General features: G+C 42.2%; 2 protein-coding genes across 4 annotated transcripts in view; one reads left to right on the top strand and one right to left on the bottom strand.

Moving 5' to 3' along the window:
• The window catches only part of Cep57 (centrosomal protein 57kDa), a 55,120-nt gene extending 53,020 nt beyond the window's left edge, over positions 1-2,100 (bottom strand). For 2 of the 3 annotated variants that reach the window (XM_013511048.1, XM_013511047.1), the window contains exon 1: positions 1,916-2,097. In XM_013511048.1, the coding sequence (XP_013366502.1) occupies positions 1,916-2,005 (90 nt within the window). In that variant the 5' untranslated portion in view covers positions 2,006-2,097. Of the gene's footprint in view, positions 1-1,915 lie in introns of all 3 variants that reach the window. The other variant, XM_013511046.1, reaches the window with a different exon arrangement.
• The window catches only part of Fam76b (family with sequence similarity 76, member B), a gene marked incomplete at its 5' end in the record, with an annotated part of 47,364 nt that extends 23,635 nt beyond the window's left edge, over positions 1-23,729 (top strand). The window contains 5 exon segments of the mRNA XM_013511049.1: positions 12,250-12,364; positions 13,216-13,386; positions 14,880-15,102; positions 19,250-19,673; positions 19,964-23,729. Coding sequence (XP_013366503.1) covers positions 12,250-12,364; positions 13,216-13,223 — 123 coding nt within the window.
• Positions 23,730-23,951: the final 222 nt, after the last annotated feature.

Here is a 23,951-nt window from a genome sequence, read left to right as displayed (position 1 = left end):
GGAAAAAGATAAGCTCCTAGCCCCTAGAGCTGAGTGATAGTGCAAGTATAACATACAAGAACTTACGAGACACGATGAAAGTATTTCTAAGTTTATAGCTGTGAATGCCCACACCGCAAAAATAGCCATTAAACAACGTAATGGTGCGCCTCAAGGTTCTGGAGAAACAAGAACAATCGAATCACAAGGCTAGCACAGGGAAGGAAGTTATAAAAGTCAGAGTACAAACCAATGAAATTAAGACCAAAAAAAGTAACGAAGAGTTAGTTCTTCAAAAAAATAAAATAGTCAAACGCTTAACCAACCTAACCAAAACAGGAAAGAAAAAACCCCAAGTCAATGCAGTGAGCAGTGAAAGAGGTGAAATCACAATGGGCATTGCTGAAATAAAAACATGAACAACTACTTCACAAACGTGCATAAATTTGAGAATTCAGAAGAAATGGATAAATTCCTAGATACCTATGAATTACCAAAATTGAGCCAAAAGGATTTAAAAACTCAGAGTTGTCCAGTAGCAAGCAATGAAATTGAAGCAGTAATAACCTGCCAACTAAGAAGAGTCCAGTTCCAGAGAAGTTCACTGCTGAATTCTGTAAAAATGTCCGGGAAGTTCTAATGCCAATACTACGTAAGCTTTGTAATGAGATTGAAAGGAAGTAATTCTTCCGAAGTTATTCCTGGAAGCTACCATTACCCTGATTCCCAAACCAGACAAGGATCAAAGAAAGAATTATAGAAAACCTCGTTAATGAATATAGATGCAAAAATCCTCAGTAAGAGTACTAGCAAACTATTTAAAGAATCATCAAAATGGACATACATCATGACCAAGTAGACTTCATCCCAGGGATGTGGGGATAGTTTGATATATGAAAATCAATACATGTAATACACTACATAAATAGAAGCAGGAACAAAAATCACGTGATTATCTCAGCAGACACAGTGAAAGCCTTGACAGAATCCAACATCCATTCATGATAAACACCTTGAAGAAAATAGGTGTAGAGAAGGACCCTAGCAAAATCTCATAAAAGCTATTTATGACACACCTACTGCCAACATCATACTCAACAGGGAAAAACTGAAAACATTCCCTCTAAAATCAAAAACAAGGATGTCTCCTGTCACCACACTTGATCAATATCTTACTTGAAACAGCAATTAGGCAAGGAAAAGAAAAAATATGTATAGCAAAGAAGTCAAATTATTAGGATTTTGGGGGGTTTTTTTTGGTTTTTTTTTCCGGTACTGGGAATTGAACTCACGACCTCGCACTTGCCAGGCAAGCGCTGTGCAGCTAAGCTAAATCCCCAGCCCCAAAAGTAAAATTATGATATGCTCTACCTAGAAGACCCCAAAACACCCACCAAAAAGCTCTTACAAGCAAATTCAGTAATGCATCAACACAAAAGCATTAGCATTCTTGTACATGAATAATAACCCTACTGACAAGTTAGGAAAAAATACCATTCGTAATAGTGTCAAGAAAAATTAAAAACTTAGGAAATAATCTAATGAAGGAAATGAAAGACCTCTACAATGACAATTACATCATTCTGAAAATTGAAATTGAGGAGAACATCAGAAACTGGAAAGATATTCCCTGTTCCTAAGTAGATAGACCCAGTATAATCAAAATGACTGTACAGTGGACCCCTGACTTCAACTCGATTTGTTTGTGGGGCCTGGTTGTAACTCAAATTGGTTTTGAGTCAAAACTATTTTTCCCATAGGAAATAAAGGAGATACCTATAATGCTCCCAAAGCACCCCTTCACTAAGCTTTTCATAATAAAAAAGGTTGTAATGTGCATAATTTACCAGAAACACCAGTATTTTCCTAACGTATTCAGCAGAAGTTATAAAGTGTGCCTAGTTTACCAGAAACAACAATTTCATACTGTGCTCACCATTCCAGTTGACGTCTCTGGCTTGCAGGAAGGAGCATGAAATGGAAGGTGGTTATTGTTTGGGAGGAGAGTCTCCTTCCATAGGAACATCAGGAATCCGGCTCTCTGGTGTCCTTTCTCTTGGGAGAGTCTGTAGCCCACTAGGGCCTACTTGCTGCTTACTAGTTTTCAACCTCTTTGGACCTAAAAACTGGTCTAAGGTTGTCCGTTTCTGTCTTTTCTTTATCACTATGCTGTAGTATGACATGGCATTGTCATTAAATAAGTGAATGCAATAACTGGCTTTTTCTCTGTCTGGGTGGGTCTTCTCTACAAATGTTTGTAGTTCTGTCCATTTTTTCAGAATTTCCTCTATTTCACAAGAACTTTGCTCCACTGATTGTGGACACTTCCTCTTCTCTTCAGAAAGCTCCTCAACTGCCATTCTTTTGCTCAGCCAGAAGTTGCTGAAGTTGTTCTGTGGACAGTTCCTCTGAGTGCTCCTCCACCAGTTCCTCAGCATCATCACTGTCTACCTGGAAGCCTGTGGACTCTGCGGTAGTGACAGTGTCATCAACCACGGGGTCAATTGAAAGCTCAGGCTGCTCTACACAGCCTTCAAAATCTCTCTCCTGTATAATTTTAGGCCACACTCTCAGGCAGATCTCAGTGTCCTTACAGGGATATTGGCACAGGATTTCTCAATACCCACATGGGAAAGGACGTAATGTTCCTCCCAGAACTCTTTAAGGGTTAAATCTGTATCTGAGACCATCTGGCAGCACTTCAGGAACAGTTCATTGGTGTAGAGCTTCTTCAAGTTAGCTGTAACCTGCTGGTCCACAGGCTGCAATAGAGGAGCTGTGTTAGGTGGGAGGAACTTGACTGAGAGCCATTGGAATTCTTTGCCAATTCTTCCCAGTCTGGGTGAGCAGGAGCGTTGTCCTTGATGAGGACAGCCTTGCGTGCTAAACCTTTGTCCTCTAGATATTGCTTAACAGTCGGACAGAAAGCCTCCCTGATCCACTCAAGAAGAAGTATTCCTGTTACCTAGGCTTTTGCATTAGATCTCCACATGACCCCTTGCCTGTTCGTGACTTTATGTTTTCTAAATGCTCTGGGGATCTCAGACTGATAAACCAAGAGAGGCTCTATCTTGAGGTCACCACTCACACTGGCACATAGCAATGGTAGCCTGCTCTTCGTAGGCTCATGGCCTGGCACTTTCTTCTCTTCCTGGGTAATATGTATTTTCTGGGACATTTCCTTCCAGAAAAGGCCAGTTTCATCACAGCCGAAAATTTAATGAGAGCAAAAGCCATTCCTCTGTGTTATTGTTTCAAGGTGGCGTATGTAATTTTCAGCAGCCTTTTTATTAGCACTGGCTGCTGTACCATCCCTAGTAACGCTAGGACCTCCAGGTCTCTCTTTAAAATTGTGAAACCATCCCTGACTGACATGAAATGTTTCACCATTATCACTCACTGATGGATGATCCTTTATAAGATCTGCATTTATAGCTCTAGCATTTTCACAAATTATGTGGGAGTCGATGGCCTCTCGGTGGTCCCCAGGAGAACACGGCGAGAGGATTTAGAAAATATAGGCAAGAGACAACAGATAGCTGGGGTCAGGTGGAGTTACCTCTTGCCTGATGAGCATGAGGACTGACCTCAACAGGAGGGGTGTTTATTTTATACACTTGCAAAGTAGCATCCTGAGAGATAATGTTGCCTAAGGACTAACGACTGTAATGGTCCAAGCAGGATAGTTTTTTCAATACTGAGGCAGCTTGACTGCCTGAGGCACTCTGGCTCTCTCCTACCCTCACACACAAGAGCTAACTTCCACTGCTCCCAACAGAATTATAGAGTCAGATAGGCTATAACCTGCCGTCTGCCTTTCCACACTGATACTAGCCCTTCTACTTCATCTAATAATGATCATGACTTACTATTTTGAGTAACACCTTTAGCAACAGTAGCTTCCTCATACAAATCTTTTCTCTAGGATTGTTGAGATGATGGATTTTAACAGGGTGTACGTATTACCAAGATCTTCCACACAAAGGCCACAACGTGATTGCTTTCTTTACCTTCCTTTTCTTCCTCAGTCTTTTTTCTAGTTTTTGGGGGCCATTTTGATAGCAGTAATCATAGTGATTATATAAAGCACCTACTAAAATCATATCCACAGACACATGTACCTGGGCTCAGGCTGATGTTTACATATGCTTACATACACTTTTCTGGCATCATGAGCCCTTGTGTAGAACTCCACAAGTGTCTGGCATTCAGGTCATAGCTCAAAACTTTGGCCATAAGTTAAACCTAAAATTCCAGTCATAACCAGGGTGTTCATATGTGAAGCTGGTCATGACTCAGAAGTCCACTGTACTTCTAAAACTGATACAGAGATTTAATGCCAGCCTCACCAAAATGCCAACAGCATTTCTCACATATTTAGAGAAAGCAATCATAAAGTTCATAAGGAATCAGAAGAGACACAGAATAGCAGAAGTGATCCTGGCTAACAAAAACCAAACAAGAAGCGTCGCAATCCCAGATCTGAAGTTATGCTAAAAAACTATTGTGATTAAAACAGCATGGTGCTGACATATAATCAGGCATGTGGATCGATGGAATAGAGGAAGCAGAACCCTCAGGCACATTCAGCTTTTTGATATTTGACAAAAGGACAAAAGACATACAGTGGAGTAAAGATTGCTTCTGTAATAAATGATGCTGGGAAAATTGGGTATCTTTAGGCAGAAGACTAAATCTAGACCAAATATATCTCACCATATACTAAACCTAAATTAAAATAGATGAAAGATATAAATATCAACACAGAAACTCTTAATCTGCTGAAAGTTAAAACAGATGAAACTCTTGAAAATATAAGCATAGGCAAGGACTTTCTGAGCAGAACTACAACGGCACAAGAAATGATAATGTCAAGAGTAAACAAATGAGATATAAAATTTAAAAGGTTCTGCACAGCAAAGGAAACAGCCAGCATGAAGAGAATGGAAAACATTTTTTGCCAGCGATGATGGTTTGTGTCTGGATGTCCCCACAAAGCCTCATGCAGACAAGGGGTAGGCTTTTAAAGTTTATGATTGATCCATGATCCAATGCTGGGATTATGGGTACCTGCCCTGGGGCAGATAGTTTGCATACATAATGGAGAGAAAGAGGCTGCTTGCCACCACTCCTCCCTTTTGCTGTTGTTGCTTTTGCTGTTTTTTGCTGCCATAAATCGTTGCCCTCTGCCCTGTGTCACCCTGCCTTGGAGCTAGCCGAGTATGGACTGACACCTCCACAGACTGTGAGCTAATAAACCTTTTCTTCCTTGATATTGGGTGTCAGGTATTTTGTCTGAGCAATGAGAAAAAAGTGACCAAGACACCAGCTATTCATCATACAGAGGACTAGTCATCATACAAAAGACTCTTCTACATCTAGCATGTATAAAGAACTCGAAGAGTTCCCAAAGCAAAAGACCCAATCAAAAAATGGGCAACTGAAATGAATAGACACTTTTCAGAATAAGAAGTACAAATGGCCATGAAAAGCTATTTAACATCACTGGCCACCAGACAAATGCAAATTAAAACTACATTGAGATACCATCTTGTCACAAAAAGAGTGACCATCATCAGAAAACCAAATACTAACAAATGCTGACAGGGATGTAGGGAAAAAGGAACTCTTCCTCACTGTTGGTGGGAGTGTAAACTCGTATATCCACTATGGAAATCAGAGTGGAAATTCCTCAAAAATCATACTGGGGATTTCTCAAAAAAATTAAAAATAGAAATTCCATTACAGTCAGCTATCCTTTCTCTAGGTATGTTCCCAAAAAGTTAAAGTCATCATATTGCATGGATATATGCATACTGATGTTTATAGATGCATAGTTTGTAATAGCTAGATCTTGGAAACAGCATATATATCTATCAATAGATTAATCAATAAATAAAAATGTTGTATTCATACACAATGAGGTACTACTCTGCCACAAAGAAAGATAAACTTGATCCATTTGAACATGTAATGTTAAATAAGTTGCACACACAAGCCTAACATGTTCACAATGGGGCTATAATTCATATGTCTCATTGCTGGGAAGCTCTGATGTAAATTCCACCATCTTCTGCAAAATAGCTAGCCACTGGTGGTTCAAGCTGCCTGATGGGACAGTCATCCACGTACCTCCGGTGTTCAAGCTGGCAGGATCGTGTTAAATATCATATGGTTTCTCTTATATGAAAATATATAGAGATATATCAAAATAGAAGATAGATAAGTAGGAAGTAGACAAAAATTCAAACAACTCTGCAAATTATCTATTCTGTTGTTTAAAAAATATTTTAGGATGAAAGCTAATTCGTTTCATTTATGTTACTAGTTTCTTTTGTTCATTGAATAGGAAGTTTTACCTTTTATTTATTTCTTCTTTGTAGGAGAGAATAATTTGTTGTTGTTTCTTTTGTCTATGACTTATACTCTGATAACATTTTGGCTATTCTTTTAGGATTATGATACTCTTTATTTTGTTATGAAATTTTGCTCTATTTTTCCATAGAAGTAAGAATTGTTTTGTATTTTCTTTATTAATATCTACTTGTATTACACTAAAATTTAAACATTTTCAAAAAAGGTAATAAGATAGGGTGATGGATTTTTTTCACAAATAGGAAGAGAATCAAAAGATTTGAGGGAACAGTGAGGGATAGGAAGGGAAGGGGATGAAAAATGAATTAAGATGTATTTTATAAACATGTATCAACCACTGTTAATCCCTATCATTTGGTTTGAAACCCCATATCATTTTTGATGTCCTTGCTTTGTTTTGTTTGTATTTTGCTATTATTCTTTTTTGTACTATTTTCTTTAAAATAAAAATTAAAAAACTATTTTATAAGCATACTAACTTCCCATGAGAAATGTAATCATCATGCATTGCAAACACATACTAATATTAAAAGTTTTTAAGATAAATTAAAAATATTAAGAAACCAAGTACTTTGCATGAGGACAATAGGAAAAATGCCTTGGGGCATCTCAAAAAATGGCTAGACCCGTCCTCACAAGCTCAAAGGTTTAAAGGGGGGAAACTCCTTTGAAAGACTGTGCTTTGAGAAGAGCGTCACATGGAACTCTGGTCACTCAGGTCCACCTATGGAAGTGTATTCCCACATTCAACCACTCTGGTACTCAGAGGCCTATGCAGTCATGCTGCAAGAGGGACAGGCTACTGCTCAAGCTGGTGGCAGACTTTGATGTTGTTCACATCATGCTGGTTTTTGAGGCATACAGAATGAAAGAGTTGTGAGGTATGGAGGCTTCTACCCAGATTTCAAAGGAAGACCTGGGAGACAAGGCCTTGTACCCCTTAAAGGACAATATATACTGCTGTGAGTGTGAAGCCAAAGGTGCAGTGGAAACCCGAAGAAGTTGGAGAGGCCAGAAACATCCATGTTTGCTGAGGAGATCCACAGGCAGTGAGTGGAGCCAGTCTAAGAGAGATGCCCCATGAGCTCCAACCAGAATGGCTATTGGAGCAGAGGTGCCCAAGCTCTTAGCAATTCACATCTGGCCACCACCTGCCCTGGGTGCTGGACATGGAGCTACAGGATTTAATGTTTGACTTACTAACTTTTGGCTGTGTTTTTGGTCTGACTCCTACCTTTTTGAATGGAAATGTGTTCTGGTTTCTATCATTCAGTGCTTACTAGAGAAACATATAATACAAGATATACAAATACATAAGAATTTACAAGATCGGCTCACAGAGTTGGGTGTGGAGGAGTGCAAGAGGTCTTCTGTGCATTGGGGTCTAAAGCATCCAGTCCAAGACTTTAAGCTCCAGGTAGTGTTCTGTGCAAGTCCGTATCAGGAAGCTGAAGGGTCTGCAATGGGAGGCTGAAGGGTTGGTGCTAGAAGCTGAAAATTGTGCTGGGAGCCAGGAGACAACATCCAAGGTGAAGGCAAAGACTGGAGACCTACAAAGAAAAGAGAAGCAAGCCTGTCTTCTCTGTTTCCCTTTTTATACCATTCTGGCAATAGTCCTCCTGAGGGTGGGTCTTCCATACCAAGAACTATGCTGAGCCAGTTTAGCTGGGCGTTACTACTAAATTGACACGATCAACCATAACACAGTTATATCTAGGTGTCTCCTGAAAACCTCACATGCTCAGAGGCTGGATTTTTGGGGGGTGACTAGATTATTGGGGGCAGTATACCTGACTTGGCACGAGGGGCTGGGAGCTGATCAGAAGAGGCACGCCACTAGAGGTGAGACTTGCAAGGCTGTATCTTCTGCCTGGATTTTCCCTTCACTCTGCTTCCTGTCCTCCCTGAGGTGAGCGGTGATTCCTCCCTATTCCCTTGTGCCGTGCTATCCTGCCTTGAAACCACATGATTTTAGACTAAAACATGAGCCAAAATAAACCTCTCCTCCTTTTAGTAGCCTTTATCAGGTATTTTGTCCCAGAGGAAAGTGAATAAGACAAAATGCTTTACCCTGTGTGTTTCTTTTTTATTTTTACAGGAGCTCATAGCTAAGAGTTTGCCTTGAGTCTCAGAGGAGACTTTGGACTTGGACTTTTCAGGCTTGCTCAAACTGTTAAGACTTTGGTGACTTAGAGAAGGGCAAAGTACATTTTACACTCTGAGATGGAAATGAGCCTTTCAGGGACCAAGGGGAAATGTGATTTAGATCTGGAATGTTTCCCAAAAGCCTCATGTTCAGAGAGGGGCTTTTGGAAGCTGACTGGGTCATGGGGGTGCTGTGCTTCTCAGCAGATAGGTTCAAAGATGAGTTCATTGCGAAGTGTGCTCGGGGCTGGTTGGGAGAGGTGTGTCCCTAGAGGTGTGGCTCTGGACTTTCTCTGGCTCCTCTCTTCCTCTGGGCTTCCTGGCTGTCCTGAAGCGGGCAGCTTTCCTTTGCCATGCTTTGCTACCGCGGTGTTCCTGCTGTGAGGCCAGGCAGTCACGGAGTGAACACGCTGAGAACTGTGGGCCAGAATGAGCCTCCTCTCCTTTACGTTGCGGGTGTTGGCCATGTTTTGCCAGTGAAGGGAAAGCTGACGAATACAGATGAAAATTTAGAAAAGCAGGGTTAGCTGAGTTGTTAATTTTAAATGACCTATGCGGTAGACAGTGGTTCATTGTACTATATTGTTCCACTTTTGTATGTTTGTGTTTTTTCATAGCAAAAATAACAGCATCTCAGCTCTATGTGGGGAGGCAGTACTAAAAAGTAAAAAAAAAAAAAGTTAGCTTTCACGGTTCTTTTTTTTTAAGGGTTTCAAATATTTATTGTTGATCTCCTAGTGCTGATCACAGAAAAAGATTTAAGATTCCTGATTAAGTATATTCCACTGTCTCACCAATGGTATTTTTAAAGCTTGATATGGTGATATCTTCTTGACCATGATAAAGAGGGTATCCTCTCACGACCTCCAAGAGGGTAAAAGTGCTGTAGCTCATGTGCAGCTCCTTACAGTCCCAGCTTGGTCCTCCTCCACTGTCTCCTCTTGGAGTTGTACCTGATTTTATTACCAGTCTTATCCGAATCCTTTGAGGAGTGGGGCGATTCTGCTTTTCCTTCCTGGCCAGGACTCTTGATTCTGAAAGTCTTGTGGGAAGACATGGTGAGGCTCGGAGGCAGGAGCACGCACTCCACGGCGGCCTGAAGCGGAAGAGTGGCTTTTACAGTTCTACCTCCTGGGGACATTCCAGCTTTTGCTCTGTGTGTTTTTTGTCAGCATGGTCTGTGAGTAATGGCTATAATCATGCTCAGTATAAATTTGGTTCCCTTTTCCATATTTCCTTTCCTCCTTCAGTAACAAAAGGAATGGCTGCATGGAAAACAACCTGGAAGCTAGGATTGTAGCTTGGTAGTGGAGTGTGTGCTTAGCATATGCAAGACCCTGGCTTTGATCCCCAGCATTGGGAATAACTGTGTGTAGTCATTTCATACATGTGAGGCAGTAGATCCTCATATTTAAGATCAATGTTTTTGCAGTCACATCTGGTTTCAAATTCAGTGCCACTGGCTGGCTAGATGTCTTAGGGTACCCTTCTTAATATTTTTGTTTGTTTCTTCACCTGTGTAATTAATCTATAAAGTTGCTAATTGATTAAATAAGGTTAAATATTAATGTATAAATAATTTTACATAATTTCTGATACATAGCTTTGCAATTATGTTATTTTTATTTAATCAATTAAAAGCCTGTAAAGGCAATATAAAATCTAATCGTGCTCTTTCATATTCAAACATGCGTCCTGATGCCTCAGATGATGTAGTCTTGGAGTCAATTTTCTTATTTAAATAAAATTATAATCTAGATTCTTTATGTATAAAATAAATGGCCAGTACTGTAATCCCAGTATGCAGGAGGCTAAGACAGAAGGCTCACCATGAGTTCAAGCCCAGCATGAACTGCACAGCGAGGTCCTGTCTGAAAAAAACCAAAATAAATAAATAAATAAATAAGCCTTAGTTACTTTTCTTGTTGCTAAGACAAAACACCCAGTGCCCAAAATCAAGGGAGGGAAGGTTTACTTAGATAAGTCTGTGGAGGTTTCAGTTCATAGGTAGGTTGGCTTGGCAGGGGAGACCAGTTCATAGCAGGCAGCCTGTGCAAAGCAACAAGGTAGAAGGACAAGCTTCTCCTTATCCCTTATACTGTATCAGTCTACCGTGCCAATCTAATCTAAACTGATCCAGCAGCCACCCCCTTCCTCCCAGCACTCTTAGTGCCAGCGTTGCACTAGGAAGCAGTCACACACACTAGATTCAGCCACCTCTGAAAACGTCCCATGACCACATGAGGCTTTGGGGGTGACATCTCGACACAATCCGTAACAGTAAATAAATAAATAAATGCTAGCTAGCCGCGATGCTTTGGCTGAAATCAGGGCGAGGGCGAGCATACTCTTCACAGTAAGGTCCAGCATGGCAGACTTTTGTGGTTGAGTCCTTGATAACGACAATCACAGTCATATTAACTACATGTTTTGCTAATCTTGACTTAATTAAGAATCTCAATGAGTGTTTTATTTTACAGGTACTTTCATTTCAAAAGGATGAGTTTCATATTGTTTCCATATCAATTGAACTTGTTTATGTACTGTGTGCCAGTCACTGCTAGTTTCTCTAAGGGTGCAATGGTAAATCTTCATCCTCAGGAGTTCATAACCTAAACGAACAAATTACTGCAGAAAAATACAATAAATTATAGATATTTACAAATGGCCCCATCACAACAGGAGTTACTAAGATGAAGTCGTTTCATGTAAACAGAAGAACCCTGTACAAGTGTCCACGACTTCGGGGACATCACAGCTGCGTGTTTTGCACCTTAGTGTTGTGTCTGCTTCTGCTGCTTGTTCCTTCTCATATCCCTACACTGACCGCTCAGAGTTGTACAGGGCTTCATCCTTACATCTCGTTTTAAAATTTTAAACCTATATTCACTTTTGAGGTAAGTTCACTAAATGTTACCTATAAACCAATGGCTGAAATTTAGAGTAACAGTTCAGGCCTCTCCCCTAATTTTCAAATTGTATATTCAGTGCAGGTTGACATTTCCACTTGGGTGTTTTTTTGTTTGTTTGTTTTTTATCTTTTTTGAAACAGGGTCTCTGTGCAGTTCAGGCTGGTCTTGAACTCACGATGATCCCCCGCCTCAGCCTCCTGAGTCCACTTGGGTGTTTAAGAAATGTCTCTTACATGTAACATATCCCAGGTTGGGTGCCTTTCGCTCCGCTCTGCTGTCCAGTGACAGTCTAGCTCCTCTTGCTGTCTTCCCATCTCAGTTAAGAGAAACTCAGTCCTAGGTGCTCATGCCAGAAGACTTTTTCACTCTGTGGCCACCCTTTCAGAATTTCTCATCTCCAACTTGAGCACATACACAGGGTTTGGCGACTTTTTACCATTTTGCCTCCCTCCTGGTATTTCTGTTGCTTGTAGGTTTTTCTCAGAGAAGCAGAGATAGAGGGTATGAAAAGGTTTCGGGTCATGTTGTCTCTACTGCGCTGGTTCTCAGCTGAACATGACTTTGCTCCCGAGGACGTCTGGCAGGATGTGCAAGCACTGTTGATTGTGAGGACAGGTGGGGCTGAAGAGGGGTTGATACTGGCGTCGAGTTGGTGGACTGGGATGTTAATAAACATCCCATAACGCATAGAACAACTCACACAACAAATAATTGTTGGATTGACATCCAAACTGTCAATCGCGCTTGGGTTAAAAATGTACTAAGTCCACCTGGTCTGCTAGAACATGATGCCTTACATCGGACGGCTCATGGTCACAGCAGTGCACTTCTCTTACAGACGAAGGCCAAGACCGAGGCGCTGGCTCGAGCACGGAGTGGGTCCGCTTCTCCCCGAGCGTTTGCGTTCCGTCTGCACGACGGTGAGCAGAGCGGCTCTCCAGTAATCCATTCCTGTAGGCAAAGCAGCTCGTCTCCCACAGACGAAACTTTCTGATACCATCACCTTACGAGTTGGTTTTTTTTTTTTTTTTTTTTTTTGGTTTTTCTCCGGTACCGGGAACCGAACTCACGACCTTGCGCTTGCCAGGCAGGCGCTTTGCCACTGAGCTAAATCCCCAGCCCACCTTACGACTTTGGGGTCAGCATGTGAATTTTGTGGAGGGAGCAACATCAGACCATTGCACCTCCTCTACTGAAACCCTAGAATGGGTTTATATCTTAGCTCCTCCAGGGGCTTAACAAGCCTTGACTTTGTAGCAAGTCTTCACGCCAAGCTTATATGGCTCGTAGGTGAAGTAGCTACTCTGCCCACCCTTTCTTTTTTAATTCTGCAAGTATTAAGAGGAAATGAAAAAATTTTAAAAAGATTTCAACTGTTTTGTTAAAATCCCTACTCATATCCACCAGGGGGCGTGCTTCACTACTAAATGTACTGCTAGACACTTGTGCGAGCCCTAGGGTCGCTGCAATAAGAGCGCGCGTTCTCCTAGTTACCGTGCAGCGGAGCGTGTTGTTACCTATGGTAACCCACTTTCAGAAGAAATCGCACTTGCACTACTTTAGCGTACGCTTCTCTTAATTTATCCAACAGATTAGATCAGTAAAAGTTTTAAGACATAATTTCATTTTTAGGTGGAGTGTGTGTGTGTGTGTGTGTGTGTGTGTGTGTGTGTGTTACTGATTGAACCCAGGGCATTCACACTGAGCTACATCCCTAGCCCTTTTTATTTTTTATTTTGTGACAGTCTTGCTAGGTTACTAAACTGCCTAGGCTGTGCTCAGACTTGCAATTCTCCTTTCCCAGGGTGCTAGGGTTACAGACGCCGCCGCCACCAGCCCGGACAGGACGGATTGTTTCTTACAAGTGCTATTTTCTTTAAGTATGACTGTTCTGAATTTCCTTGCGTGTTTCTTTCTAACTGTCACCCCGACACACCAGGCACACTGATATGGTCTGTCTTCCTTCTACCTCAAGGTAAGTTCCTACCTCAGTAACGTGGGAGCAACGCAGAGGTCGGGGAATCCGCTGCACGAGGTCAGAGGCCAACCGGCCACCAGCTGAGCCACTGTCTCCCAGGAAGACTTGACGTGGGCACCATGAACTCTCCTAAGTCAGCGCACCCCTAGAAGCCTGAAGCTATGTACTAAACATCCTGCAGAGCCGCGAGTGCTGGTCTGGGGCTTTGAGTACCCACTGGGCTAGAATCATGCTTTTTGAATGAAGCCACTGCATTTATCGGATGACTCCTGCCTGATTGTAAATCTGCGCATTTCAGGTGGCAGGATTTCTTTTTCTTTGCGAGGGTTGTTAGCCTCCTTTGTTCACTATTTTTATTTTATTTTATCTTTGCAGTGCTGGGATTGGAATCCAGGGCCTTGATGTTAAGCAGGCAGTTTGCTCCTGAGACACAGCCCAGCCCCCTTATTCATTATTACCAGGGCAGCGTCTCCTATGAAATCAGGAAATCATGTGGGTTGAGTGTGCAGTTTCTCTTGTGAATTCTTTCGATATTGCTGATTTTCAGTGCAGCTAAAGACTTGTTTCTTACTTGCCTACGTGACAGTCAACAAGACAACTTCTAGCTAGGGTGGGGTTTATACACTTTCTTTATTGGATAAAGTTGCTATTTTCAGTAAATGGTCAACATTACTGAGACACCGGGCTAGGGCTTTATGTGGGTTAGTATCATGAATAATAAACCTGGAATACTTCAACTTAGTCTCTGCGGTGGGTGAGTCCTGGAAAGTAAGGCGCTAAGCTAGAAGCCATGTAAGGTGGAACAGATGTGGAGAGGTAGCCTGAGAGGCCGCGAGTAGCTGGAAGGAAAGTGGGGCGTCGCGTGAGTGGAGCGCGGGCGGAAATCGGTAACATGGACATCCAGCGCAATGGCTGCAAGCAGTGTTTTAAAAAGTGTTTACACAACGCCTGGGGTCCTGATAATCATTCTTCACTGGATGCTTTCGGGATCAAATTGCTCGTCAGCTTTCTTTTACTGCTACAAACAGCTGAGATAAACAGTTTATGCAGAGAAAGGGTTCATTTTCCTCAGCTTCAGAAATCCTGCTCCGTGGTTCGTGGGCTCTGCGGTTCTTGGCCTGCGGTGGTGCGTCCTGAGGGGCGCCCATGGTGGAGCAGACTGACTCTCCCGGTAGGACGCGGAAGACAGAGGACGAGGTCAGGGCCCCGTCGCTTTAAGTTTCAGCCGCCTCCCAACGCACCAGGTGGGCGCGGCCCAGTCCGTGACTCGTGGCCTTTGGGGGACAGTTAAGGTCCAACTGTGGGACAAACTGGTCAGAGCGAGTATATTCGCAGATGCATAAACTCAGATCTGTGTCCGTGTCCCCTTACATCACTTCCACATTGTCCGACTGAAGGGTTAACAGTGGCTGCAGGACTCCCGATAGCTGTTTAGAGATCTTTTCCAGGTACTTCTCAAAAGGAGTAACGGCTTTTCCTGCGTTCTTTAGGCCACCTTGCGATTTCTTCAGCGCAGCGCACTGAGCCAACAAGCCCAAGACAGGTTTCTGATGTCATCGCTGCCTGCTGCTATGGTTACCACGATGGCCCGGACTCCGACTCAGGATTACCCATGTCAGTGATGCGACCCACTTCCTAGCTGTGAATACTTGTGCAGCTATGCAGAGGAAAGAGAGAAAACGGGAATTTGTCAGTGTTTAGTTTTTCCTTTGGGTAAGAAGTGAGGATTTGGGGATATACATTATTTCTAAAATGTGAAATTCTAAAATATTTTCTTGTGTTCTTTGTTCTCTATATACATCAAAGTAGTAGGGTTAAAAAACCTTTGGGAGTGTTTAGAAAAGTGTTCAAAACAAGCATGTGACTTAGGAGTGGGGCTGTGAGCCCAGCTGGTGTATACAGATCACATATAACAGGATATGAGCTTGAAAGTCGCGATTCAGCCAGGAAGATATCATGGAAAATGGATACTGCCCAAAAGAGACAAGTCAGCCTCTGGGACTTGCAAAAAAAGAGGTAAACAAGAACCAAGAGTCAGTTCTTAAATTCATCACCAACGCTGAGAGTCCAGCCACACGGGCAGTGGTACTTCACAGATTTATTTGTAAGTTTGATCTGTAAATCCTTCATTTCCACCCCAGGAGATGGGCTTCGGATGTTTCCCCCGCTGAAAAAGGTCTCCACTTGATTCACGTGAAGAGTTCAATGCCTTCCCTGCCGTTAGGGAGACAGAACAGACCGGTGTCTGACTGCTGCCCGGAAAATCCCCAGTCTCACAGATGACTGGCCAGGTTCTCCAGTGTTACTCATGAAGGAAATGCTCCTGCCCTGAGGCCAACTTCCGTTCTAGGAGATCAGTGGGTCAAAGACGCATGAGCAGTGTTTCCGTGGGTGGGAAATACGGGGTGATGACTGGGCCGGTTCTAAAAATGTCCCGAGAGGATTGCTTTGGAGGGATTGAGAAACCAGCAGTGAGAAGGTTCCAGCAGAGACTTTACTGAGTCGTCAGAATAAGACCCACACTTTCAGGAGCACAAAGCCAGGTGAATATGTCCTGGATAGTTTTTAGAAAATGGAGTGAAATATCTCAAGCAACCTGGAGGGAGCTCTCAAGGGAATTTATATCCTCTCTTACCTGTTCTGCCATAGCCCCCTGTCCCGTCCTAAGAGGGGTCAGCTCTACACATCTGCCAAATCCAGGGGATGAAGCCACCTATGGCGACATTGCCAAAGTGAAAACTTCTGCTTTTCTTACTGTGGTTGTCTCTCCTGGCTTTGGTACAAGTAGGGCCAAAGTCCTGGCAAGCCGGAGGGAGAGGACAAATACTGATTGGGGAAGAAACGGGCCAAGACCTCTCTGCCCACCGCAGATTGCTTGTGTCCAGCAATTCCTACCTGAGAAAGAGAAGACAAGTCAGCTTTAAAACTCTGAAGTTTTCATTTATACCTAGATATGGTACAAACCTCCAAAATTTAACCCATCCAGAGGTTACACCACCGTGCACGTCCTTCTGCACCGAATCTGGAAGGGCCCTGTGTCTCCCTTTGACCAAAACAACGCGAAGATGGGGTGGTGTGCCAGCTGGAGGCTTAAATCTCTAGAAAATCTAGCAGCTTCCAGATTTGAGACCTTGGGAGACCTTTATCTGTGAAGTGCAGCTGAGCTCTTACAAGGGCCGTGTGGAAAGGATGCAAAGATAGGAAAAATCCGAGACTGCGTGGAGGGGGAAATAAGGCTACCCAGTTCAGTTGCAAAGCTGATCTTATTTCTTTTTTTTTTTTTTTTGAGTAATATCAAGTTAGTTTGTTTTAATTTTAAAGAGAAAAAAACAATAAAAACTAAAGCTACACTCAATTACTCCCTAATGTCTTTAAGCAAATCTTAATCATCATATAATTTTGTTTATAAATATTTCAATGTATGCCAGTAATTTAGATTTCTAAATGTGTCACCTTCATTCCATTATCTCATTTAAAAGTTATAATTGCTTTATATTATCAATTAGCAATGTTCAATTTTTCCACTGTAGGTCATTTTTACAGTTTGTTAAAATTAAGATCTACATGAAATACACATATTGCATTTATTATTTTAAAAAACTCTTTTCATCTCTTGTTTTCACTCTCCCTTTTTCCTACACCTTAGGGATCAGAATTTTTTTTGTTGTTGTTTGTTTTGTTTTGTTTTTTTTCCGGGTACCAGGAATTGAACTCATGACCTTGCGCTTGCCAGGCAGGCGCTTTTGCCACTGAGCTAAATCCCCAGCCTCCAGGGCTCAGAATCTTAAACCTTAAGTTCTGAGAAAAGCTTATGGGATAACAATTCCTTAGGTACGAGAATAAATAATGCGTGCACACTGAGCTAAAGATGCTTCTGAACAGAAATGAAAATGTGAACAGTATATAATTAAAAAGCACTTCGAGAAGTGCACACTTATCAGGGAAAGCGGACTTTATAGACCTAAGAAAAGATAATTCCTTACTAAATCTTTCAGTAGATGGAGAGGCTAGCCGTTGCTGACACTGGGTTAACTGAAGGAAGAGTAACAGTGAGATATACCTAAATGTAAAGTGGATGTGACAAGAAAAGATATTTTTTTCATAAGAAAGATCCAAGAGTTTTAGTAAGCAAAGGAATAATAATTTTAAAGAGAATTTTAGAAAAAATGTTCAAAGGAAACAGGAGTAGGGACATTAATTATGGTAGAAAACATCCTGAAACTGAGGAAAGACTTTGTCTGCATATCAGGAGTCAGTGAGCGTCTAATAACACAGATTAGTAGAAAAGACAAATTCCTGTAGCCCGAGGCTAATGAGGAAAAGTGTTATTAGCTTACAGAAAGAAAAAACAAATTTCCTACAAAGGAGAAAGAATCAGACTTCTCATCTGTAACACTAGAAGTATCAGAGAACTAACATTCCACACACTACTTAGAGCAAAATATCTCCCATCTAAGATCCTGTACCAGTGAACTGTTACACTCCTGCGAAGGTGAATGAAACTTAATTTTGGATATGGATATGATCAGAAAATATATTCTTCATGTTTTCCATGTAAGAAAAGTATTCTAAAGGGACATTAAACACGAAAATAGAAAAAAAGAAAGCCTTCAGTATAGAGCTATAATGGAGGGGAAGCAGTGGTGAGCAATGAAACTTGCAAGATATGTTTATCCTCAAGTACAGACAGACTGGGGTGTTCTAGGACCAGTAAGTGTTAGATGTGCACTCTTCCAAAGGGAGGGCAATATCAAAGGTTTTTAATGACCTCAGAAAAATATAATGGTTAGTGATGAAAAAAAAGACTAAATAATTCTATTCCAAAAATTCCACAGTGGGCAAGGCGGGTGGCAGGAGAAAGTACCAGGCAGTGGGATGAGCACGTTTTAAAGGTTTGCGTTCACTGGAATGAGGAAAAGGTGGAAAGCCAGAATCCCTGGGGTAGGAGACATAGACGGCAACACTTGTTCGTGTAAGTAGGAGACCCTGAGTGTCATCGTGAGCACGAGGGGAGGTAGGAATTCATGAAAGGAAGAGTGATACAACTCTCGAAGTATCAGGAGAAAGACTGGAGTGAACGCAGCTTAATCAAGCCAGTGGAAATAAGGAAAAGGAAAAAAAGAAGCATCACAAAAAATAACTGCAAGAAGGGACAGTTGGTGACGGAGTGGATGGGGAGAAAGACACAGAGAAACAGAGGAAGGAATGTGCTGTGAGAATCTGGCATGACTATAACCATCTTCACACACACATAAAAAATCGGATGCCTTTCATTTTTAGAGAAATCCTCTGCCATACGTGAATAAGGATCATTATACAATTAGTAGGCATATGGCCAGGCTACACAAAGTGAAAGTAGAGCAACAACTCATTCATCCTGAATTCCAAGGGACAGAGTAATACAGAGTTCCTCTTGATCACTACAGTTTAAAAGTTAAAGATGGAAACCACTTTTGATGAAAAGTTTGGAAACAAAACAGCTGCCGTCTTAGGTCGTGGTTGCTGGAAAGAATTTGACTTCTCCGTAGCGGTGTTGTACACAGAAGGGTAAGAAGCGAGCTTCAGAGCAGGGTGCGGCTCACGCGGAGACTGCCGCGGTGTGGCCGTGTAACAGGGCGAGCTGCTGAACCGCTCTGAGCCTCAGCACTTCTTCACTGATGCGGTACATCCCATGGCTGTTTCCGAGTTTAAATAAGGAATGTAGAACGTTAGCTCAGCGCCGGGCACACACATGCTCAGGAAATGCTCTGTTATTGTTATCTATAAAGGCAAATGTAGGACTACATAGGAAAGACTTTGGAACTTGCTCAGTTATACATATTTTTCTTGATATGTTTATTCTCTAATTGTTTGTTTCAAGTAAAGACAAAGGGTGTCCCTGTTGTTGCCTGGTTCCCGAGCGGAGAGTCCACTAAGTTAATCATGGAGGTAAAACCTGCTGTGGCGTGGAGAACTAACAAACAAGTTGTGGAATCAGGAGAATTTGAAAGCGACTCCTTTTTCTTTTCTACTTCCTTCTCTTTCTAAGCGTCATAAAGCATCACAGCCTTCAACCCCGGGGTTATGAGCATCAGGTAAGATCACGATTATGAAAACACCTTGTACATCATAAACTACTGTCCAGGTTTGCTGGTGCTAAAGACCGTGCGGCCCAGGCTTCCTCGGCAGCTGAGCTGAGCGGAGCTCGCCCCGAGACTCGCACGCGACACGGTCTGAGTTCTGCCTCGCCCAGCGCAGCACGCCCTTTAACCCAGCGTCCCTCCAGATCGCCCGTCTGCCGCAAGGTACAGAGGTGCGGGCTGCCCTGAGGTCGCAGAGCCCTTGCAGCCATCTTCAAGGAGCAGCTTCTTGCCCTCCCGAGTCCCTCTCACCCTGCTGCAGCTGTGGTCTCCTCCTCAGGGCGCAGCGCAGCGCCGCCTCGGCCCTCCTCCGGCAGTTCCGTTTGCTCTGGCTGTTCTCTCTCTGCTCCTTTTTGCCCTCTCAGTTTTCTTTCTTTTCTCATTGGTTCTTCAGAGTACTTTTTGTTTTATTATTTTTGCTTTCTGACATTGCTTTCTCTTTTTAAATTTTGCAGTTCAAATGAGTAGCTTGACTTCCCTGGCCATCAGGGACTCATGAGTGCTTTTCTCGAGTCAGCATATGCCAATAAACGAGGGAATAGCTCCAACTCAATAAATCCGACGAGATTATCATGAATATGACCGACACATCCAGATCTGGGAGAATCTATCACGTGCCAGCCGAGTTCGGGATTGTTCTTCTGAGGCTGTGGGAGCCCATGACACCTTGCAGAGCAGAACGGATCTCCCCTGCAGGAAAGGGATGTTCCTTCACCTGGGGTTATAAGGGATGGACCTAAGCCTGGGGAAGGAACCGCACTGCCTCCTTTCCGAAGCTCTGAGCAAGTGGGGCATGGTCCCCGAAGACCAGGGAAGTCTTGAGCAGCCCAGCGGGTAGCAATGAGGACAACAGGTCAGGAGAAGCCAAAGGAAAGCACAGCCGCTTTCTCCTGGCAGACGCAGGAAGAGCAGTAACACTCAGAGCGGGGGCAAAAACTTGCAGGGCAGCAGGGAGAGCCTGCGAGGCTCCAGGGCTCCGTGTGAGCTCCACTCAGCCCAAAGAAACGAGACACAATCCAACAAACACAAGAAAACGTCTCCAGAAAGATAGGACTTCTTGTAAATCTGATTCAAGTGGAAGCTGGAGGCATGGGTTTTACACCTGACCAAGGAGGTGTCTATAACTCAAACTGGTCAGACTCCTCATTCTTGCTGCAGAGTGTTCAGCAGCTTTGACTGGAAGTTCTTATGCTGTGCTCCCCAAAGCCAGGAGAGTCTGGAGACAGTACAGATTCATTTCAAAGACTTTGAATACTTGAAAAATGAATACAGAGTAAAGAGCAAACCTGTTACGGCTTGTGTCTCAACGGCCCCTCAAAGCCTCATGCAGTTTTGGATGGGGCTTTTTTGGAGGTGGCTGAATCTAGAGTGTGACTGATCCACGGTGCACTGCTAGGATTAAGGGTGCTGGGAGTAAGGGCGGGTGGTGCTGGATCGGTCCTCTGATTGGACTGGCATCGCCCTGAGCCCGGTAGACTGGATCCAACATAAGGGACAGAAAGAGGCTCATCTCCCCCTTTTCTCTTGCTGCTCTTGCCATCTTCCACTGCTGTTAACAGTTGCCCTCTTCCGTGTGCCACCCTGCCTTGGAGCCAGCTGATTGTGGACCGAGGCTGCCATGAGCTGTTAGCCAAATTAACCTTTGCCCTCCTTTAACTTCGGGTGTTGGGCATTTTGTCTCAGCAACAAGAAAAGTAACTAAGATAAAACCCTGGTACTAATAAGGAATTTTAATACATTACAGGTTCTATAAACTAGGATTATGTTCTCCAGTCATAAATACCAAGTTCTTCAAGCAAAAATGGAGACTTTTATTTGAAGGACTCAGGACTTTGTGATAGACCGAAGCCTGGAATGCAGCCAGGAGTCAGAGAGGGACTGAAACCGGGTAGTGTAAAGATTCTCCCTTTGTCCTTCTGTGTGTTCCTTCATTCTTTTCTACAAGGACTTGCAGGCGTAACTCCAAATGCTTAGGAGAGGGAATCCGATTGACTAACTTGTGGCAAGATTCAACTCTTGACTCTGTCATCTGCGTCCTTGGGCACGGGATCTTGCAGTATAAACATGGCTGCCTGGAAAAGGGGATCCACGTGACCAGGGCTGACGTGTCTCCTGCAGAGACCACAATTACGTGTGGACTTGCAATACCTCATTTAACTTGACTTTGAGCAAACTTTGGAGTAAAATTTTTTAACTTCTAAAGCAAACTTTGCCATATAATCTTTACATTTGCATTTAAAGCAAACACAGTGTTTTTATTAGAGGTCTGTAGGTCTATGCCAGTGTTTTGTGAGTTTGTTGGTACATATGTCCTCCTGAAAAGCTGTATTACCAAGTACGTTTGAGAAGCCCATGAATGCTGTGCTCAGTTAAACATTAGGCAATAGTGAAATGCTTCCACTGGGACATAGTATCCTCCTGGAAGAATTGTCCATTTTAAGAAATATATGAATGGGCAACATGTTGTGATGCAATTATATTACAGGTAGTTTTAGCATTTGTGAGTTTTTGATGCCACCTTATTTTTAATAAGTGGAACAAGCTCAATTTTAAAGTGTGGTCTTTGAGTACATTCCAACTTATAAATGCAGATAAAATGGCAAGAATAAAAGTATGCTTTAAAGTTTGAAATGTACATACAAACAAAATAAATAGAACAGTTGAAATATAACTACAGCAAAACAGTTCTGAGATTTAAGTCAGTTGGGTTTCACATGTAGCTTCTGCCTTATTAGTTGTAAAATCTTGGACATACTACTTAACTTTCCTATGGATTGGTTTCTTCAGCTATGAGTTAGCAATGGTATTGATTCTGTAAGGCTGCTGAGGATTAAATGAGACATTATTTTGCATATAGCAAGTGCTTAATAAAACTCAGTTTTGATAATTATCAACTCTTCAGTGCAGTAAATAGTGACATTAAAAGTGACCATCCTTTGATCTCAGTCTCTTTGGGACAAGCTCAGAGCTGGAGCTCTCCCTGTTATTTCTTATACATTATCTAGTTTCTATCTTGTGAATATTTTCCAGTGGTGTTTGTACGTTGATGTGGTGTTTGTACGTTGATGTTCTGTTTCCATTCTTAGCTCATATATGAATTGCTCCCCTACTTTGGTTGTTATCATTTCACTGAGTCTTCAGGAAGAAGAGGGAAGTGTGCGCTCCATTCACATCTTGGAACTGAAGGCTTCTGAAATTCTAAGAAACATGATGGCTCTCCTGGAATGACCTAAGTAGTTATGTACTACTTAATAAATTGTCTCATCAGATCACTACTAACTATTTACCAGTGACGAAACATGGACTGTGTTAGATATTGTCATCGAATCAACCTTAAATCTAAAAGGCTTCTGATGGTTTCTCTTTCAAGCTTTCCTTTCATCAGTTATTCCTAAGAGTATTACGAGACTGCCAGACACTGCTAAAAAACGTACTGTAGTTTCCAAATTAAGAAAAATGTAGACATTTGGGATAATCTCCAGAACTTCTTTATAACAATGAACTCACAGCTGCACAAAACAATAACTGAATTATTTGCTTAATTATTAATGTTTCTTTGCTGTCTATTTCAAAATATCCATGTGTTTGCCTAATATTTATAAGCAATATTTCCTTTCACTCCTAAAATATGTGGAATAAAATTGATGATCAGAAATATGCCAAAAAATTAATATTTATAGCTGTTTCTCGCTATGAATTTAACATTTCTTAATACTCCACAACCCAATAAAAATAAAAAGGCGCAGTGCAGTGGGGCGGCTATACTTCACAGTAACTTATTATGTGTTTTATAACTTGTAAAAGAGGAGCGTGAAGGCTGCAGACATAAAGTAATGGTGAGGAAATGGAATACTGACTACCCTGATTTGATGCGTTGAGTTCATGTACTGAAATATCACACTGTACCTTATAAGTATGTACAATTATTATGTGTTAATAAAAAATTTTTAAGTTTAAATAGGTGGAAATGTTAATTACTCTGATTTGATCATTACACATTGAATAATGTGTTCTGTATTGAATAATCACACTGTATTCTATAAAGACTAAAACTAACACAACAAGCTTTAAAATATAAATAAATGTCAGAAAGTGGTATAATGCAACAACTACTATCTGTGATTGCTATTAGTCACGATTTTTATCTGTGTAAAACCTTCGTTATTAATTTGTGACCTTATAAGTAGATTTCACCAATTTTTATTAAACTTGTACTGGTCGTATAAGTTTATATCCTGTTCCTCTCAGGGTCTCACAAAAACTAAAGAGGAATCAAAGGGTGTAGACCTCGGAAGGAAACGAGGTCATTGGCATACGCAGGCGCCTCGTACGCTGGGAAGATGCACAGTGGTAGCGGACTTCGCAGAGGAGCGGGGATCATGATACAGAGTCAACGACAGGAAACTCAGCGGCAAGCAGGTCCATCCCCGTGGGAACTCGGCA

This window comes from Chinchilla lanigera, unplaced genomic scaffold (genome assembly GCF_000276665.1).
Source record: "Chinchilla lanigera isolate Chin_1 unplaced genomic scaffold, ChiLan1.0 scaffold00011, whole genome shotgun sequence".
Taxonomy (NCBI): Eukaryota; Metazoa; Chordata; class Mammalia; order Rodentia; family Chinchillidae; genus Chinchilla; species Chinchilla lanigera.
This window is presented reverse-complemented; position numbering and strand designations above follow the sequence as displayed.